The sequence below is a fragment of the Cupressus sempervirens genome, chromosome 2 (assembly GCF_028749045.1).
Source record: "Cupressus sempervirens isolate cs-2001-9-10 chromosome 2, ASM2874904v1, whole genome shotgun sequence".
In the NCBI taxonomy this organism is placed as follows: Eukaryota; Viridiplantae; Streptophyta; class Pinopsida; order Cupressales; family Cupressaceae; genus Cupressus; species Cupressus sempervirens.
In genome coordinates, this window is record NC_143119.1 from 279,963,177 (window position 1) to 279,986,327 (window position 23,151).

The 23,151-nt window shown below is 33.1% G+C and overlaps 1 protein-coding gene across 4 annotated transcripts in view; it reads right to left on the minus strand.

Annotated features, from left to right (window-relative positions):
* LOC149572138 (F-box/kelch-repeat protein At1g67480-like) overlaps positions 1-16,664 on the minus strand; it is a 50,107-nt gene extending 33,443 nt beyond the window's left edge. For all 4 annotated transcript variants that reach the window (XR_016359901.1, XR_016359902.1, XM_089813430.1 and 1 more), the window contains exon 1: positions 15,490-16,664. Coding sequence is in view for 2 of the 4 variants with exons in the window: in XM_089813430.1 (XP_089669556.1) it covers positions 15,491-16,597 (1,107 nt within the window). In the remaining 2 variants the exon portion in view is untranslated. The remainder of the gene's footprint in view (positions 1-15,489) is intronic.
* Between the last annotated feature and the right edge of the window lie 6,487 nt (positions 16,665-23,151).

A 23,151-nucleotide genomic window follows, 5' to 3' on the forward strand; every position in this document is an offset into this window, starting at 1 on the left:
CAAACCAAGGATAACTGATCGATGACTCAAAAATGATTAGCTTAGGTATCTCATACACATACATCACAGCTTCACACATGAAGACTGATGAACAATAACAATCAGTTAATACAAACATTTCATAGAGCATACGATCACATAACCATGGTTGGGCTTATAAAGATCGAGACCAAAAAAGATCAACATACCATCACATCTCATAACCCCCGAGCCTCTGGTAACAACCTAGGACCGGTCAACACTAGTCAACCCAAAACCCAAAACAAGAAACATATAGAATACACGATGCAAACACATGTTTTGGTTTTGCTATAATACATAGTTGAACCAAGTGTAGAGTTTCATTTTCCATTCTCAAGTGTAGGGGTTTCAGTTTCCATTTTCAAGTATACTTCAAATGTCTAAGTTTCATCATTGACCTACAAGTCAACCCATTTGTTCCCCGATAGCATTATCCTTCCATTATTAAGAATTACACTCTAAAAATAACTTAAGGATAATTATTCACTAAACTGATCATCATTGACCTTAATTAAATTGTTCTCTATATTTAACCATGATCCATATTCTAATTGAGTAACTCTTCTTTTAAGGTTACTTCAACTTTTCACATAAATCAAAGATCATTGATCGTTAAATTATAAGAGAGCCAATTATCATTCTTCGAATAAGATATCATAACTTAATTAGAATGATCAATTAAATTCATTAACATAGGTACATCATCCATGACCTATTAACCCTCTAATAGTTTCCAATTAGAAACTTAATTAAGTATTACTAAAGTTTGAGTCTTTTAATTTAATCGATCAATTAACATAGGTACACAATTCCATGATCCATTAACATTTTAATAGTTAAAACTCAACTAAGTATCTCTAACACTTAAGCCTCTTAATTATAGTCATTATTAAATTGTCACTAATAACTGTTAAAATATCTAAGTCATAATTCAAGTCATAAAACTTATCAACTTCAATATAGATAATCTACAATCTCGTCAAAAGATTTATATTAATTAAATCTCCATTACATAACTTAAGTATTAAATCCAATTAACTCTAATTAATTGATTTAATTAATAATTTCACAACCAAACCATCAACTCAATGAGTATTAGTTGACTAACAATAGTTTGTACGTCAAAGTCAACTTCAATCCAATACACAAATATTAATATTTTAATAATAATATTAACAAGTTATTTTGGAAATCTTATCCATAATGACTACATTCATCTTTCTTAACAATTTCGTATTAATGATAATCATTTCCTAGTTAAATCTCTATCGCATTTAATTATATTGACAACTTATTAATCAATTATAATCCAAATCCAAGAACTAATGTCTTTACAAGACTTCAATCGTTAAATAATCTCTTCTGGATTAATTCTAATCAGCTTATTTGATATCTATTTAAACTATTTATTATTTATTAATAGTTTGTTAGACCCAACAAACATTAATAAATAAACTAATCACAACTATAAATAGTCGATCTAGAGAATCTTTGCATAAACTTCATTAGTCAATATTTAACTAACTCTTAGGGTATAACGTATTAACAAATTCAGATCATGACTAGGTTATTAAATATTATAACAATGATTTTGACCTTTGTCAATTAAATCCAATATCATTTAAAATCTCTTAATTAACATTATAATAATTCACCATTAAACATCTTTATATACTACCATCTCATAATTATTTAATATATATTAAATAGTATCTAATATACATAAAATTAACATTAAAAGTCAACCATTAGACTCCATTTTCTAGTTCCTCAATACTCAAATTAATAATTCAATATCTTTTTTCTTTCACTCGCAATAGTTTACAGTAACTAGCGTTGCTTAAGAAAGCCCTCGTTGATTCTAAGATCAACTTCCGTTAACATTTGAATTAATAGTTTAATATTAACTTGTTAACAACTAATGACAAGTTATATTAAATTAACCTCATTAAATCAATATTTTGAGATGTTCCTACAAAATATATTCCATATTTGAAAAGATCCCTATTGTGTTTCAGAAAGACTCATTGCGAATTCGATATTAACAAATATAATTTCCCCCCCCTAAGTTCATTTAGATTAGATCTATAACATTAGATGTCAACAGAATTATATATATATATATATATATTATTTAACATTAATAATTATCATTGAAAATTTATTAATAATTAATATCATTATATGCAATGATATAACATATAAAATTCATAGTATTATAACATATAACATTTGTGTTATAACAAAAACGATAATAACATGGAAAGCGATTTAAAATCGCTGCCGTTTATACAACTGTCACATATGTGACTTAACGTCGCAGCATGCCTACCGACGTCATCCCGTCGCGGGTACTCTGCACACGCAGGTACCCTACGACCATTGCAACAACGCAGTACTACGTTGCGGGTACACTGCGTAGCAGATACCCTGCGACATGTGATCGCAGCCACCATTTTTCGCAGGGTGGGGTACGAGGAAAAGTATAACCCGCCCCCCCTATATTTAATAAAAACAATTTGTATAATGGTATTAATAAAGGTTTTCTTTCTATCTTTTTTTTTATCGCGACTATTACCGATCAATGTTTATATATATGTATATAAATATACATATATATATGTATATGTATATACATATATATATATATATATATATATATATATATGTATATGTATATGTATATATAAATATATATACGCAGAGATTGTTAATCAGTTTTACAGCATTTTAAATTTATATATATATAAATATTTATATTTATATATATATATAATTGTATGCAGATTTTATATATATATATATATAGAAAGAAAACATATATATAAAACTTAAATAAGAGGGCTTTCAAATTCCTGAATTAAGAATTTTCCCTTTAAAATAATTGTTTTCTAAACATATCCATTAATCCATCCAATAGGTTTAACTATAAATTTGATATCATCTTTCTCAATTTGATTCTAATTAGAACCCAAACCCGATTTAGATCTAATTTCTCTTTAATTGGATCTAGGGTTTTCTAATGTTTTCTAATCAACCAACATAATATCTAGATACCAATTCAATTGTAGATTCTAACACAAGAGTATTCAGACACATAAAATAGACATGATGAAGACAAGAAGGGAAATAGTGCAAAGAGAATATGAGACTATCACGAGTGCACCTGGACACCAATGCTAATCCGTCATGCCTCAGAAGTCCATAGCAAATTCCTTCCTTTTCCATCATTCGCAATCCTTCCAAAATCCAAGCCAACCGAATCCTCCAAGTGACTAGAAGGAGCATAGAAGCATATAGAAAATATATGAGCATGAAGAAGAATATGAGCTTGTAGCTTGTAGCTTCCATTAAACTTCTACTTCAGCTTGTAGCTTGTGGCTTGTCCAAATACACTAGGAGAGCCTCAATTTAAAGGCCTCTAAGATGCATCTACAGTGTCTCTAGAAACAACTAGAAGATAAGCATGACAACCAAGCATGGGTCTTCTCCAACCTTCTAGATGAGTCTTAAGGTTGTAGACACCATGTGCTCAAATAAAAATGCTAACTTCTAAGTGTAGACAACTTGTGCATTCTTAGAGTGCAAACTCCAGTGTTGTCTACATGACAACTCTCGAGAATTTGCCAACTCCTATGCGAGCAAATACTAAAAATAATGCACATTAATTAATATAATATTTAATTTACTCTTTCCAATTTAATTTATTTATTTATTAAATCTCATGCACTAACTTTAATAATTCCACTTTTCAATCTTAATATATTTATATTTTAATCACATGAGATTTAGAATCTTTTATTAATTTAAATATATTTTCTACTTTTAAATTTCATTTTCCAAAACTTAATTGCTAAAATATTTATTAGCTTTAATAATAATATTATTTAGTCATTTATTAAAAATGAACTCCAAATATATTATTATTAAAATAAATATTGTCACATTCCAAGTTTAAACTTTAAACTTTTATTTTCACATTTAATTATTTTATTTAATTAATTTTCCATTTAATTAAATAAAATAAATATTAAAATACCATATTAATTTTTCATTTAATTAAACCATTAATTAAATCTTTTAATTAAGCTTAATTAATAGAAAATAAATCAAAGACTCTCAAGGTAAAAATATGAAAATCCATCATAGCCAAAATACATACAAAATCAAACCAAGGGTTAATATCACGAATTATGTCATCCGACATATTCGGAGGGTACTCAACTTAGACACTTGTCCTAATTTTTCAATTAGAACAAATGGCTTAAAAGGTAGGGATTTGGACTTGAGAATTTATCTCCCCTCTCTTATCATTGAGATAATGTGATAGGGTACGCTCATCCTGGAAATTCAGGAAAGTCGATACCCGGTACCTGCAACCTACATAAAAACCATGCATGTACAAGCACAATATACACTAAACTAAACAGGCAATGGCAGGAAGTGGTGCATTGTGTAGATCCCGACTAGCAGGTGACTATGACTCCCTTCCTTGACCACATCAGACACGCCATACAAAAGCAAACACGCAAAGAAAACATGCACACCATACACATGCAAGTATGGGGTAAGTATCCATAATAGAACACGTATGATAATAAATCATCTTACTAATCATCATTAATAACTGAAAACAATATAATGATCATCATGCATACATGAAATATAAAGTCTAAGTGATCTCATCACGTAATAAACTGAATCCATAGCAAAATATCCGATAATCTCAAAAGAATGCTGCTAACCATCAACATAAAACTAGCTCCAAAAGAGTTCAACAATGATAACAAAATGCGAACTAGGGGCAGGCACTACATTTTCAAAATAATTTTAAGTTGTGGCTCTTATACCATATTACAAAGCTATTCATAAATATTTGTTTGTTATTAACAGAGAACGGGAGGTCAATATATACAAAATAGCAAAACAATGCTTCCTTAGGAAATGATCGTAAAGAATAGAAACATTTTATTCTAGCTAAAAAAAAGCTAACAGATAACTACAGACTAACTAATATTAGAAACATTCTAATATTTACAATAGATTACAAATAGATAACCATTAACTAATAATAGAAGCTTATCTATTATCATAATAGTAGCACTGCCTTTGCGGTATGTACTTTCCAAATGGCAGCCATCTCTCTTATATTAGATGAGATATGGATAGACATGTCTTGTGAGTCTATTCATTAGTATGTAATATAATAGTTTGTTATTTAACACGCACATATATATTTGAATATATATAAATATCACATATATAATATATATATGTAATATATCTCATATATCTAATTTGAATAAATATCTCATATATATATATATATATATATATATATATATATATATATATATATATATATATATATATATATATATATGAGTCCGAGGCAGAGGCGGCCTTTCCGAGGCAAATGGCCGCTGGACTCTAACTCGGCTGAGTCCTAGCAGAGTCCACGTGGACTCACCGAGTCTCAAGCCCAAGAATCTCCCGAATTTTATTTTATTTTTAATTTAAAAAGATAGAGATTTCTAGAAGGTGTTTTTTTTTTTAGTGTATATTAATTCTGAAAATGATGTTATGATATGTCAAGAATTTATTAAGAATTGAATCTTAAATCTTAAATCTTCAACTTTATATTATGTTATTCAGTTTTTTTTCTTTAGAAATTCATTGTTATACTTGTGTGATCTATGCAAAATTGTGTATGAGTGTTAAGTAGCTTCTATTTATCTCAATTATTGTGTACTTGATGTTAATTGACTAAATGATGCATGAAACAATCGTTAAATCCTTAAAAATCTTTGAATTTCATGGGTTTTTTAATTTTCCGAGTCCTTGCCCAGTCCAGTCACCGAGTCTAAGTCCGAGTCAAATTTTGACTTTCCGACTCAGAGGCGAGTCCAGGTCCAATAACTATGATCTAAACTGTGTTGTCTGAAAAGGCATCGTTAAAAACAATATTACAACCCTTTCTTCTTCAACCTGTTTAAAGTATAGAGACTCGATCCACGTGGTGCTCATGGACATCTACTTAAGAAACTTTGTTGAACCTGAAATACTTTGCAATGTGGCTGAGTTGGTTGCAAATTGTACAAGCTCTTTTCCGTTAGTGTACTCTCCCACCAATTTAAGCACCTAAATGTGGTTGAAGATGTATTTGGCAATGCTCTCCACCTTTTCGACCACAATTTCATCTATATAATTTTCCCTACATCTTCAAACATTAGATCGATGCAATAGGCCAGATGTCTGTCCATTGCTGTATTTTAGTCACAACTTAAGTGTTATTCTTCACACCCACTTTCATGACCACCTTTTGCAATTTCAGAGTCTTCAAATTTATCACTTGACATGAGGCATCAATTGAATTTGTAAGTGATCAAAATGTAGTATACAGTTTTTGACCATGCAAGCATATGGTCCGACGCAGTTAACCCACAACTTGCTCTGGTGCCCCTGGCACCAATCTCCCATCATTTAGGAAAAGCTCAAGACATCAAAATACTTCAACTAATTTCTTCTAGTGTAGCCATAATGTTCCTTTCAATTTGGGAAACTTTAAAGTGCCTCAACTTTATATATATATATATGTTATATAGAATATACAGACATTTTCCTTTACATATAATAAATGAATCGAGTTTCGAAAAGCTAAAAGAATTCATAACTGACACTACTTCGCTGATGCTTGCATGAAAATTTACAGTATGCTTTGGTCATTTTCTTATCATAGAGGAGAGGTGTTAAAAGTGTTGAAATGGCCACGAAGAGAAGCTAGATAAATTGACTGAAATTGGAAAAAGGATGCTACATATCAGTATCTTATACTAAAAACTGTAGCATTGGCCAAATGAATTTGCAAAATTCTTGTAACTGACAAAATTACATTAAGAAGGAATTATCTGTAACCCTCAGTTTCTAAAAATGGCCTTCAAGATTATTAAACCACTCGAGACAATACAGGACACGTAGGACTGTAGCAAACAACAAAGTGTAAGAGCAATAATTCTTTTGGCCATTCCCATGTACATGATTCCTCGACTATGGAATGGAGCTACTTCTTCAGTAATCGTATCAATCTTGCTTGAGAGCTCTTGATCAATCTATTTTCTAATCTCTTCAACTTTCATGTAATATCCTTCAAAATAAGTATGCATTGTGTATGCAATTTTACATGTTTATAAATCATTGCAATTTTATTGTTTACATTTAACTTTTGGTGTTTTTATTTTTCTGTGATGTATCTAACTCATATTTCGATGTGTCTATGAATGGACATATCCTAGTTTTTGAAAAATTGGCAAACTCATTCCTAGTCCTTGTTTCCCATTCCTCTTTCCATCTGTCTTCTGGTAAGCATAGATCAGACCAGTGAGGCCACTTGTCCATAAATGCCTCATCAAACTCTTCGATATTGTATACAGCATAATGATGATCTTAGGCTGATATTGAAAAGCTAATCGAAAACTTGCAGCTCCAAAAGAAAAATCAAAGTTGACATGGCTCAGCAAATTCACAGGTTCACATTTGAAGGACAAAAGACATATCACACTTTCCAATTTCTATTTTAATTTCTCATCTTTCTTGAAACAGTATTTTGTCCTGTTCACTGGTGAGTTTCGTAGAACTTTATTCCAACTACCATAATTCCATCCAAGTAAACATCTGCCAGCCCAAGTAGCATGTGTATCTCATGAAAGACTGTTTCTCAAGAAATTCCAGTACGTTGCAATATAAATACATATCTAAAGTATGTCCTGCCTAAATTGTAGGTCCCTAGAATTTACATCTCTAAATAATTGTAAATTTTTGCTACAAAGCAGAAGAGAAATTTGACATAGACAGCTTCCCATTTCATCCATAGACACAATGCTTCTCTGTATACTAGTAATTTACATTGTAAATGTTTTGATTAACTTCAGGCCTCATTGACATTAATAACATGTAAAAGAATATCATTGTTTTTGGTCATTGTTAGTGAAGCACCTAGGCACCGTAAATAATCTCAAGCTGTATGCAACAATCATCACTTACAATTGTCAAAGTAGCTAACTATCATTCCCTATAGACAACAGTGGAGGTGCATGTTAATAAAAAGTTAAAAACAATTGAAATATTGGGACCAATTCTTAGTACTTGCAATGTTCCATGGAGCCTTGAGGCAGGGAGACAGGGTGATGGGTTTCAGGGATGGGGACCAAGGGCCTAAGTTTGGGGATGGCAGCAGCCGGCACTGCTATATGTATAGTACAGGAAAAAGTAGTTATAAAAATGTACAAGAATTACATCCGAAATTAAACTTTGGCAAACAGTAAAATAGCAAAATTGCAAATACTAAACACCAAAATTTTAAATACTTGAGTACTAAACAGAATTTGACAAATGAAAATGTCAAATTGTAGATTTCTAAATTCTCATATATTAAAGCATCAAAAAGATTATTACAATAAGTAGCATGATATTAAAATAAATACAAAATGTTAAAATGTAGAGAAGGGAGGCCTCTAGTCATCCCCAAACTCCTCCTCATCATGGGAACTACTAGACTCCTCATGGTCAAGCTCTATCAACTAACACCAACCAATCCTAATTCTGAAGTCGTAGCATCCTCATCACTTTGTACTAGCTCCTCTAGCTCTACATTTCATCGTGTTGTTAGACTCTCTTTGTACACAAGTTTCAGCCTACAAAATTAAACAAATGAACAATGAATATTAAATTCAAAAGTCTAACCCCAATGATATAAAGGGTCTAGGGAAATGTTTTGTTTCCCCGTGGACCAAAAATAGGGGTTCGCAGGTCTAATGGCTATGTGCCCAAAAAAGTTAGAGAAATAATAGAAAAGAGTTAATCAAGATCATGACCACTCAAATCACCAAAATGGGAAATTGAATAAAAAAGAAAAAAAATTGGATGCCCTCAATGTGAGACCCTTGGGGCTCCCTGCAACACCTAAGGTACACTTGGGCATCCAAAGGCATCCCAGCATCCCCCGTTGTCCCCAAAGCATACCCCTAAGTCCCAGCAAGGGTGGCAGGGCTACAAAGTGACATCTTCGAGACATCAGCCTACCGTACCCCCATCCCAAAGATATCACTCCAGCCCAAAAAAATGAGGGTTCTAGGCAGTATTACACCGTCGCAGGGGAACATCAGGACAAGTTTCGAGTGCAGGAAAAAAAGGGCCTTAATTTGGGGATGGTGGGGGTTGCAGCGGCAGGGGTGCAAAGGGTGGGGGGGGGGAAGTTGCACAGTGTACATATATGACTTGAAATGCTAATTATGAAAAGATACTTAAATATAACATACCAAATATAGTTCAACAATGAATATAGAAAATTGAAATGCAATTCACAAACCATAAGTTCAAACTTGAAATTGCATAACCAATGACCATTGAACTTAGTAACATACTCATAGTAAGTTGTAACATTAATAATATTAAAGTTTTAAACATAATGATAATGATAAATAAAAAATATAAATCATACATAGTACCATGTAAGTCAACCATTGACTATCAAATGACAAAGATGAAAGATTCAAAATCCATTGTTCAAATTATGAATATGATATATCATAAAGATCAAGATGCTCATGATTACAATGAGCAGAGTAGCATGAAACAATGAAATGAAACAATGTATCATGGCCATATCAAAGTGAGTACAATACTACAATCTACAAAATGTCAATAATGAGAATGTAAGGGTAGGAGCTCTCTAATTATCCCCTAAACCGAAGTTGTCATCACTAGAACTACTAGACTCCTCATGGGTAAGATAATATAATAAACTTTTAAAAATTTACTTACCAACATGGGCATCAGACGCACCCCGCACCTCCCCTGGAAGCACCCGAGACGCCAAACGGTGCAGCATTACTCCAGCAGCAATGGCGGAGTGCGGTTATGCGACATACCCATACCCAAGAAGTATGCCCACCCAGTGCACCAAGGTTTGGGTGCGCACACCCAGGTAACACAAGTTTTAGGGGGGAGACACATCCTTATGGTTCATTGGTAATTTGTAAAGGTTATGAAATTGACTGTTGTGATCATCCCCATTGGGTTCAGCTAGCATCATGTGACTGTAAGGTATCACTTCCATTACCCTCTACATGTGCTAAAGTTATGTTAGTCCTGTGCAGCCAAATAAAAATTATCAACATAAATTCTTTGTACTTAGCAATGGTTATGAGATTGTTTGTAATGATCATTCGGACACCCAACATGCTCAACTTGCATCATGAGACTATAAGAGAACACTTCTGTAAGAGCTTAGTAATGTCTATGAAATTGTTTGTCACGATCATCCCAACACATTCGAGTTGCATCATAAGACCATTAGATATCAATTCCATTACCCTCTACATGTGCTATGTTACCAGATCTGCACAGTAACCAGGAAGTACTCATGTTAGATCTGTACTCAGAATCAGTATTGTCTGTGTATACCCTGGACTGTGAGTCCAACCCAGGTTTGCCCAAGACAGACACCAGCTGGATCTACACTGGGGTCATACTGGAGTACCCCACAACCTCAAACAAACAAACAAAACAAAATTTTAAACACAAAAGTAAAAAACAAAAAGTACAAATTTATAGACTTATCCTAAAATGAATTTTCCTAATCATTAAATACTGTGATATTTTGAACAAATATAAATCAGTTTGGTTTATCTTATTTTTCGACATTAATTTACATCAGAGAAAACTCCAGGATAAGATCAATATCAGCTGGATTTATCTTATTTAATTTATATAAAGATAAATCTGATTTAATATCTATCTTTGAGAAAACAAGGCACTACAAAAACTGGTCCAATAGATCTTCTGTGCAAGGAAAATGATATTGGCACTTCATGATGCTCTTGTTCAGGGCTTTGTAGTTAAGATGCAGAAGTTCCATGTACCTGCCTTCTTTGCTACTGACATTATTAGGCTGCTGCAAGGCAAAAAGATGGCACTGATGTGTTCTTTATCTAAAAGTACAAGAATCTATGGTTTGATCTCTCCATTCTCCAAAAAAACAATCTCTAGAGTGATGCATTAGAAAGAAATTGTCCTAAATTCAAAGAAATAGTTTATGCCTTGCTTCACACTGTTTGGACACTTTGATTAAGCAATAGAAAAGACTCTTTTAGTCCAACACATGGGTCAATTATTTTTCTTCACTGGAAGAGGTTGAGTATCAGTTTGTACTGCAAGGCTATTTTCTTCATACATGTAGATCTCACTGTCAAGAATATACTATTTTTCTAAAGCTGGCTAAATTATTGCATTGGTTGGCACTCACAATTCAGCCCTTAGGAGCTACGACTACTGTGCAGTATTTATTCCTTCCAACATCTACAATAACACGCCAAAAATTTGCTTCATGGGTTGCATGGCATTGGAAAGGATACGGTCGCTGAAGTAAAACAGCATATACCTCTAATAACACTATTCATAAATGACGATCTTGACAAGGCTTGATTTTGTACATCAGAACTTTTCTAAACCTGAGTTAAAGCATCTGATTTTGTATAGTTGCGGGTCAGCTGCAAATGGCAAATTCGGCCTTCAAACTAATTAAAATTTGCCCAGTAATGAAAATCAAAGGTTGCCCAGTAATGAAAATCTCAGAATAAAACTTCTTTATCCTTCCTTTGGACTTCAATTGAAAGAAGAGGCTAATTTGGTGGACCACTGATGTTGTACTTTGAAATGATTATGGTGCCAGATCCTCCTAGATCACTAATGGACCTGAAAACTTGACTCAATGTTGTCTTGAGACAGCACCAAAATAATTTATAATTGATCCCACTAACTGAAGCATACATCTTCTTGTCTCATGAAAAAACAAAAAGGGTCCAAACATATTGTTTGCGGTCATCCTATTGAACTGGGTTATACAAAATGGCAGAAAAATAAATTGCCTGTCCGGTTTCAAGCACTTGAAGAACATATTTTTGTATTACTCTTATAAGCACATGGACCTACAACTCTGGGAAAATCAACAATTCAACCAAAGACAAAAAAAACTTAAATTTGTGGATCCAACCTTCTCTCAGAATTAAGCAGGCATCATATGTCTACAAACTGATACCATACTAGGTTGCAGCAACATTTGGAAAGAGAGCAATCTAAGAATTTAGTAAAATTTTGATGTAAACCATATGACAAGAGTGGACAGCCAAATGAAAAAGGAGTTCCACATCTAGACGTAGCAATTACCATTGCTCAATGAAGTGCATTTATTGAATAAAGTCAGAATTTTCAATTATAGAAAATAAACTGTTTTTCTGTAACATTTGCTGTGACACAGAAAAAAAGCCAGTTTCAAATATGAGAGACAATAAGTAGACTTTCTGTAACATTTGCAGTGAGACAAAGAGATCAATCCAAAATATGGAAGACAATAAAGTGTACCATTCATCTGTAACACTTGCAGCACCATATGTATCATGTGTCAATCAGCTGGTCCTGGTCCTCAGCGCTCAATTGTGGGCAAGAAACAGTCTCATTTCTCTTATGGAAACACCAGTCAGATGCTATGCGCCTGGTTAGACCCAGTAGGGACCAGGGACGCAGGTAATTAATTTGGATTGGCTAACTCGGTTTCTACCAGTTATAACTACATAGGGCCAATCAATATGTTCAGTCAACCAGTGTCAGTCCTCTCCCTCTCCACCACCCTCCTACCATATAAATTGGAAATGGTGGTTACCAGTTGTTGAGAAAGCCCACAGACAAAAGAGGCCACTTTCAAATAATGAAGAGATTCCCATGCCTATATCTTGTTACATACTTAACAAGGAAATTTGCAACTACACCCAATAGCCAAGCTCTTTGGTTTACAGCCTCCACTATTTGTCTAGAATTTACAGTTTTCCGTGCTTGACACAACTCTGTTATTTAACAAGACATTTATCAAGGAAATTTGCTACTACACCCAATAGCCAAGCTTTTTGGTTTACAGCCTCCACTATTTGTCTAGTAATTTACAGTTTTCTGTGATTGACACAACTCTGTTATTTAACAAGACATGCAATATGCCTGCCATTTTAGACATGGGTAGAATTTGCCCTCCCCAGTTCTACATCATAACTTAAACATTCACAATAGGATAGTCACGATAGAGCATAACGTGAGCTCTTAAAATTCATATATATGTAATAAAAAGGGAGAAGACCGTAGTTAGATCATCACCGAATTGAAATTCAAACAATAATCTCATCAAAACAGTTGGAAGGTATTATGATCAACAAATTACAATAGCCGGATTATAGAATGGAAGCCTCCTCAAAAACATCTGTTTCGGCAAGGTAGTCTTCACCTGTTGTGGATGTCTGATCCAGACAAGCCAACTCTCGAGGTTCTGTTTGAGAAAGACAAGTTTCCAGAGTAAATGCATGTAAACAACAAAAACCAACCGATTCCAAGATCAATCTCTAGATCTTACAAACATACCCCAGTGTAGCACCTGATTTCATCAAGAAATCCTACATTGACCACTATGCGATCTTTGTCCCAATAAATGGCAATCTTATCAAGTGTTATCCCAAACAGTAAATAACAACAAAGCCATATTTCACAAGCTCTAATCAATAGCATTAGAGTATAATACAAATTATACAAGAAAATATTGTGATCATGAAACAAATGTTCTCAATGTTTTAGATCACCAAAGTGGAAACACAAAAAGAAAAATTTGTCCTTGGAATTCTATCCTGTAAGCATTCAAAGTGGAATACAGGTATTTACAATTATTTTGTTCTACACATGGTTCCAAGCTCTTCTATGAACAAGAGTACAATTGAAAAATAGAAAATATTTGATTTGATAACATTTCCTAACAAAGCATATACTAGCATTTGTAATTAGGCCATGCATCCTTCAGAAATAGTTTTTTTATGCTTTTTTATTCAAATAACAATAAGTGGCCAAATAGTATCATATAGAGCACTGCTGAAGTATTGAGTCTCTTGACCAATAAGTTAAAGAGAGTTTCTAGCAAGAGTTGGCTCTTTCTATAGTCAAGATTTTCAATCAAAGTTGCATGGACACATACGAATTCGGTATCGGATATGGGTACAGCCATTTTTTAGTATCCTCCATATGGATACACCTAGATGTGGCACTAATAAAAAACACACATATTTAACACAATTTTCCAACTTATTAGAGGAAATTGTTATTACTTAAAAGCATTATAGACAGAAAAATGCTACAAATATAATTTTAAGTTAATTTACGACTTTACAATATGCAAAAATAGTAGAGGTGCAATGGAAGACGACCCACAAAAATGGGTAACCGAAATAAAAAACATTTCATTTAGTGTAGATTTTGTCTATACCATTAAAAAAAAAATCAAAATTACATTAGCGGTGTTTTTAAAATTAAATTTGGGAAGATTTGTTTCAAATTTTAAGAACTCAAATCACATAGTATTTGGCACAATTGGAAAATCAATTGTTTTTGGGCACACATAGGTAAAGTATTCAATGTGTATCCAGGCTGTATCAAATACATTTCCAAATTAAATACAGGAATACGCATACCCAAGAAGGGGCAAAGAAGTTTCCAGCTACTATGTTTTCAATACACTTCCACAGTTGCTTATCAGATGCACCGTATTAATTATTATACAGTAGGAATTGTTTACTATGGTTAACGTAATTACTTTAAACAAAATTTCACAAACTTCTTGTGTGTTGAAAAGTGTAAACTTGGTGAAGTGAAACCATATCATATTTACAAGATTAACATAATATAACATACATATGTAAATATATTTTAGCACTATTAAACAATTTCAGAGCAATATAATGACAGACAGCTAAACAATTACAGGACAGTAAAACCATATTATGAGCTTCATAAAGTGTGCTTGGTAAAAATATCGTAACAGGTATCCAATAATTAATCCTCGATAAAGTGTATCATTATCTTTTTCAGTCTTCAGATGAAACGAATATATTATTTGTCTTCATGCAAACTGCAATTAAACCTGAGTCTCCTGAAAATTAACTGATGCATTTTTTGGGGTATTTGTCAGCTTTAGGAATCAATTAGGATAGAGCATCTACTATTTCTGGACATACAATTGAATGCAATCATTTGCAGATGATTTAACGCACCCCTCTTTCTCGGACGTTGCAGAACATGTTTGAAAATTCCTTTCTTTAAAAAGACTGATGTCCATTTTCTCTTTAACATATTTATTTCCTACCACAGCTCATTCAAGTTCACTTATTTATGTGTTTCAATACTCAAGTGTAACATAGAAGCACTGCTAACTAGAGTTTGGCAACCAAAGGAAAGACACATGGAAGTGCTTGGAATGCATTGCAAAATTTCTATATTTGAGTTTCAAGGAAAAGTGAAGAATAACTGCAAAAAAAAACCATATAAACTACTTTTTTATTAGAATGATATTTATGTCAAAATACATTAATTCCAAGACTGCCCACTCACCTCAAGAGCCTGGCTCGGCAAGAGAAACACACGCATCAATACTCCACGGTCTGCCAGAAGAAGCCTCAGAGTGACACCACAGAACATTACAGCGCAGAATGCCAGGGATCTTAAGGATATCCAAGCAAGCAAATATAATTGTATTTGCATTTTTACGAATCACACAAAGCTTTTCCTCTACATTAACCAAAGAAGCCTTGGACATCCCATTTCGCAAACGTTTTCCAGTGCCTTGCAAGGGAAGCCATGTATTGTGATCAAAATCATAGCCCCTGATCTTGCCATCAAAGTAAGCGAAAAGAATCCCTTTCACTACAGCTGTTTTCTGGTTTAGCTTATTCCATGTCGAAAACAGTGTATGGATGTTATCACAAGGGCTCGACTCGTAAGATTCACTACTGACTATAGTGATAGATGATGAAATGGGATCAAAGATAAACCCCAACCCCCCATAACACATCCCATATAGTTTCCCATTCACCACTGCACTGTCCCTACAAAACACATCTCCAAAAAAGCGCCAACAAGGAATCGCCAGAGAAGTCCATGCACCCACTTCAGGATCATAGACCTCTGCCCAATCTGACAAATCCCCCCCCACCCCACCACCCATTACATAAATCTTCCCCGCAATACTAACAACTGCAGGTTCATACCTAGCAACTTTTAGGGATGCGACAGACTCCCACTCATTAACACAGGGGTCATATGCCCACACTTCAGCTGAGTTGGCAGAGTTAATCAAACCCCCAATGGAGAAAAGCCTCCCTCTGCTTACAACAAACTTGGCACAAGTCAGATTTGTCGGAAACGCGGGCAGAGGCAAACAAGCCCTGTCTTCCAGATTCCATGCAAAAAATCTCTGGTCCCCAATTGAGAACAACAAATTTACATAAACATAGCTTGTGGGGAGCCCAGGTGATGCATTCCAATTGAGAGTGTTGGATGTTAGTAGGGTTTTCCATGACCTAGAAACTCTTGTAAATTTCTGATGCATCAATCTGGGAATTCTAGCCAAACAATCCAATGCAATTTCATTGGGTAATCCAGGAATAATAGTAGTGTCTGAAACCTTACCGTCGCCATCATTTTCCTTGCACTTTTTCATGTTCTTCTGCTTCTGCCCCTCCTCCTGCCGCTGCAGCCGCTGCCTAGATTTGCTGTGGGTCTGTACTGAGACACCGTGTGACTCTCAAATGTATTCTTATCCGTTCAGAAGGAACTGTAGAAGATATCGCTCTCAAACAAAACTTCACATTTCAACCCATTTCGATCGACCCACTTCCCTGAAAGCTCAATTTTCAATTAACAAACGATCGCTCAATAATAAAGTATTAGTTTGAGAACTGAATTTGTTTTCCTAACCAGGCTTATTAATGTTTAGGTACGTGTCCTTCTGACCTGGATACGACATATACACACAGCTGTATAGTTCATATTATAATACGGCATTCTCTGTTTTTCATATGGGCTATTGTCTTACGTGTGACACATACACGCAGTTGTCTACATGGCATTATGTACACAAATATATAAAATGAGACCAGGTCAGATGCATGACGTGGGCAATACACCACAATGACGTAAGTTTGTGGGGTAATCACAAGAGTAGAGTTGCACCATTGTTGTGGTGGAGCTTCGAAGGCACATTTTATAATTTAATGTTGCCTTAATTGTGAGTAATCACAACCATATTTAAAAAGGACAGTTCCAAGTTTGAAGATGGAGTGTTGAAATTTCCATCTGCTGATGTAGCTCAGTCTAACAAGAAAATTGGTAGTTGTACATTGTTTTTAGATTTGTTCAAACATATATTTGGGGACTATATACCTACTTCCTTCTATATCCGATTATATTTCACAATTTTTTTCCCACTTGTGTACAAATTTCTTAAATTAGTTAAGATTGTTTACTTCTTCTTTTCCCTTTTCTCTTTTTATTTTTCTTGTCTTCTTCTTTTTTATTATTATTATTATAGACTTGTATGTTATTGTAGATTAAGTCCATCATTTTATTTAGTTTTTTAAGTTTTTATTGAAGTTATTTTATTATTTATAATTTATAATAAAAAATTGTTTAGTTTTTAAGTTTTTATTGAAGTTAATTTATGATTTATAATTTATAATAAAAATTTATATTAAAAAGGATATGTTGTTCAAAGAGGTTGATGATACACATAATTAAGTCTAGTTGTATACTGTAGTCTAGTATACACATAATTAATATATAGTACATTAATTGAATTATAATTTAATTAGTTAAATAAGTAAAGTCATTAAGTATAAATTATGAATTTAATCATTATTGAATTTTTAATTTCATTGTATATAATCATCAAATTGTTAAAATTATTTTTAGTTTATATAATATTAAGCTTTATGTTTATTTTATATACACAATAGTTTTTATTGGTGGACTATTTTAAAATATTTAATGTTCAAATCCAAAAGAATGAAGTGGTTAAACTAGGATACAGTATTTTTTCCGTAATGGGGCTCTTTACTAAGTGTGGTGAGTGTCTACAAAAAGATGGTAACAATCTAGAATCTTTATGTCACTTATGCCTAAAGTATCTTCGCAACCTAGCACAACGATTAAGCCTCCTAACCTTGGTCTTACCTCCTACCAAGTTGGGGTTGAGAAGGGGTGAGCTAGGGTGAGTCTAATCATCTTGGAGTGTAACTAGCAACTAACAAACCAAGTGAATTGAGCAAATTTGAGATTAGGAGTTAAACTTGAGACTACTGGGGAGCAAACTCAAGGCCCAAGCCAACTTTGCCACCCATGTAGAGCAACCAATGCTCCTTACCTTAGTCTTACATATTGCTATGTTGGGGTCAAGAAGGGGTGAGATAGGGTGAGACTAATCATCTAGGGATGTACCAAGTCACCTAAAATCCAAGTGTATTGAGTGAATTTGAGATTTGGAGCTGAACATGAGACCACTAGGGAGAAAACTCAAGACCCAAGCCAACTTTGTCACCCATGTGGTTGAAATCTTGTCTTTTATATAATTATAAATTTTATTTAGTATTTCTCTATAGTTAGGCAAGAGCCTACAACACAACGGTAAATTGTGAACCTCATTACTAAGAGGTCTTGGGTTCAAGTCTATTCGATCTTAACTAATAATAATTAATAACAATAAATAATGATAATTGACCATGGCTTCAATAAAAAAAATCTCTATAGTTATATATTGAGATTTATTATTATTTTATTTAGTAAGTCAAGTAGACTTGAACCCGAAACCTCCTATGTGAAAGATTCACAACTTTATTGTTGTGTTGTAGGTTGTCATGTTCATTAATAAGAACTTAATCTCACACAATCCTCTTAGTTAATTAATACTTATGTAGCGCCCCATTCGAGAACCCAAGATAAATAAACCTAATATGTTATAATGTTTATTAAACTATTTTTTTCTTTTAAATAAATATGAAAATTAAATTATATTTTTATAAAATAAAAATAAACATGCAATTAGTATTTTCACATGCCTTTGATCTTTCAAATCGCACCTCTGGCATAAGGGAGAAATGTAAATCAAGATGAAATAATTCCTATTAAGAAAAGGATGTGACGTAATTAAAAAATGATACTATATTAAGGAAATTATATCCTTAGAAGAAAAAAAGGAAGGAGAACAATGAAGGCTACTCCCCTTATTAATGCGCGTGCGCGCGCACACACACACACACACACACACACACAACATAATAGAGAAACAATAACAAATTGTAAGAACAAGAAACATTAAACTCTCTTTCTATTATCTCCAATGAAATGGGATTACAATATTCATAAAAATGACATGCTTAGCCACATGGTCATTTTCATTACTCTGCAAGTCAGAGCCACCACATTCATCCTCAAAATTGCCCTAAATAACCCTACAAGCCTTCATTATATAGGAAATTTTTAACCATCCAAGAAATTACTAGAAAGTTTGACCCTAAACTTTGATGTCAACCATCCCTAAGATATTATTATTCATATTTGATTACATTGGAATGATCCCCAAATAACTTTGGGAACTCAAATGGGTTTTTGAAGAAAGTTTGGATTTTCTATTTTAGACAATGTAATTTAGGGAGACCATAACTCCTCACAAATTGAAGAGATTAGCTATTGTAATCCCATTTTGGAAATGGTCTGAAGTTCTAATACATGATTAAGTTGTGAAGGATTACTAACACCAAGCTTTGACCCCTTTTGAAAGCCATTGAATCCTTCACAACTAAGCTCAAACTTTTTCTATCCTTTTGCTAAAATTGAAAATTGTCAATATCTTCAAAACTAAACTATCTTGGAATTAAAATTTACTAGTAGACTAATACAACCAAAATGAACCTCTAGGGAAGAAACTCAAACATTATGATCTACAACAACCAACTTGTCAAGTTGTCATTTTGCACAATGTTTAATGGCAGAAATCCTTTCGAACTCCTCTCTTGAAAAGCTAATCCAAGGATCAACTCCAAGGCTTTGAGTGATCTTGTGACCTACTAGAATCTGCTCAGTTGAAGATAAATGTGAATGTTCACAAGGAGGCCTTTGCTGGTTTGAAAACTTCAAATAAGATGTAGAATCTGCTTACCATCAAAAGAATAAAACACACACAAAAAGAGCTATATTTTGGTATTTTTCTATTTTTATGATGAATGCAATCTAACAAATGCAACTATATGAATTTATAATTTAACCAAGGGGTTGGCAAAGCAAATAACAAAGATAGGGTAACAAGAAGTTTAAGCAAATAATGTGAAAAGTAAATCCTAATGGACATAAACTACAGAAACAATGCATCTATGAGTTAAGATTTTGAAAAGATCGGTGGATAACCAATGAAAATAGGAGCAGCACCTCCTTAATTCCACTGATGCAATCATCGATGGGAATTCAATAACCATAAGATGTTTCACTTTTCATCAAATTGCAAGGCCACGGAAAGTGTGCTTATGCAAGACAAAAAGCTATGTAGGAACAAGATGATGATCTCTTCTCAAACTAAGTACTTCAGCGAAATTTGTAAAACCATAGCAAACACTAGAATTAAAAGATCACACAACTAGAAATAATGCAATAAAATTTTGGCTCAATTACATTGCATGAACATACATTCGTAAAATATAACACACTTAGGCAAGAATCACTACACTCTAAATGCGAGCACCAAAAGCATATATTATTGTAAAATAACGACAGCTATTATTTTCAAAAGCTTAACTCACAGATGCATTGTTTCTATAGTTTATGTCTGTTAGGATTTAATTTTCATGTTATTTGCTTAAATTTATTATTACCCTATCTTTGTTATTTGCTTTGCTAACCCCTTGGTTAAATTAGGAATTCATATAGTTGCATATGTTAGATTGCATTCATTATAAAAATAGAAAAATACAAAAATATAGTTCTTTTTGTGTATGTTTTATTCTTTTGATAGTAAGCAGATTCTACATCTTATCCGAAGTTTTTGAACCAGCAAAGGCCTCCTCGTGAACATTCACATTTATCTTCAACTAAGCAGATTCCAATAGGTCGCAAGATCACCCAGAACCTTGGAGTTGATCCTTGGATTAGCTTTTCAAGAGAGGAGTTTGAAAGAATTCCTATTGTTAAGTATCATGCAAAATGATAGCCCAATATAGCTTACAAAAAATAGAAAATTTCAAAAACTAGTAACTCTACACTAAAATAGCCCTCATTGATAAACCAGATGATATTTTTGTGTGATGTAAGATTTTCCTTCCCAAGATGGTAAGACACCTGGGATAATTTGAGAAGTGACCTTGTCATATCTTAGGTGTGTAGAGAAAAACCAAGGTGGTCAACCTCTTCCCTTGACAACCATGATGAATCTTCAACAAACCTTTCTTTCTATTTGACTAGATATTTTTTATATGTCATGTATCTTATGCTTCTTCCAACAATACTATCCAAGATATCTTCAATCTCCTATGTAGATGAAGTAGTTTCTATAATATTCCATTGTGCTTCTATAATCTCATCATCAACACCTCCTCATGATACTTGATTAGATTTGAAATGTTAAAAACTAGTGAAATATAGAGTTCAGTAGGTAACTCTACTTCATAATAAGTTCCTAAATAATGCTTCTTCCATATTTTGCATGGTCCAAACTTCTTCCTCTTCAACTTATTATGTGTTCCCATTCTAAACATCACCTTCCTCAAATGAACCATGACTTCATCTCCATTCTAAAAATTTTCATACCTCCTTTTTTCACCTACCTTGGCCTTGTAAAGTCTATTCATTTTATTAACATGCTTCTCAAGTATTCTACAAAGTCTTCTGCTTCAACACTACTTCTCCCCTTTTTCCAACTTCCTTAGTTCTAAATCATTTATGAGACTACTTCCATACACTATCTAGAATGGTGATTTACTAGTGCTCCTACTTATATAATTAAATGTATGCAAATTTTTCCTATGGTAAAATAAAATCCCATCCTTTCAATTTATCTCTAAACAAGCATCTCGATAGATTCCCCAAAACCCTATTTACCAATTTTGTCCTTCCATTAGACTATGGATGGTGTGCTAAGTTGAACTTGAAATTTATCTTTATTTTTTTCTATGATATTTTTTAAAAGTATCTAATGAACATTGTGTCTCAATATGAAACTATGCTCTTTGGTAGACCATGTAGTTTCACCACTTCTTCAAAAAATAATTCTACCACATTAACAACACCAGTAGTCTTCTTAAAAGGAATGAAATGTGTCATCTTTGAAAACTTTTCTACCACCACAAAAATTAAATCATGACATCTCTGAGTCTTTGGAAAACTAAAGAAAAAGTCCACAATAATATGTACAAGTAATGGTTGACATAACCTTGTATTTTATTTGGCTCATTTTTCCATCCAACATATTTTGCAACATCTTGTTGCAATTATAGCCAGTAATAATTCTCATAACCTACTCAATGATTTTATCTCAAAATGTCCAAATAATCCTCCTTTATTCTTCTCTTTGATGAGATTCTACCCCATGTAACTGCTTGGGAAGCACAAATGACTACCTTTGAATAACATACAATCTCAGATTATAAAGTCCAACCATCTAGTTCTATCTAAAGTAACATGTTTTGTATAAGGTCTCCAAGCTTCACCAAAATTAGGATCCTTGAGGTGTTAAATCTTCAGTTCCTCAAACCCAACAATCTCAATATGCATCTTTGTTAGTAAAATCTACCTTCTACCAAGGGAATCTACAACCCTATTAGACTTCTCACTCTCACATTTCAAAAAAAATGTGCAACTCTCCAAAATTTCAACCCATTTCAAATGCCTTTGATTCAACTCTCCTTAACTATTCAAACATTTCAATACTTAATGATCAATAAATAAAACAAACACTTCAGGAAAATGATAATATCTTGACTTCCTCAAAACATGAACTATAGCATATAACTCTTGATTATAAACAAAATACTTGCTTTCAACATCATTCAAATTATCACTAAAATAACAAATGGTTTTACCTTGCTTATTTAAACAACTCTAACGGAATTATCACTAGCACCATAGTATACTTGTAAGACCTCATTAAAACCTCAAACTTCTAAAATAGATTCCTATGTAACTTTTATTTTCAATAATTCTAAACTCTTGCTTGCTCCTGTACTCCACTTTACT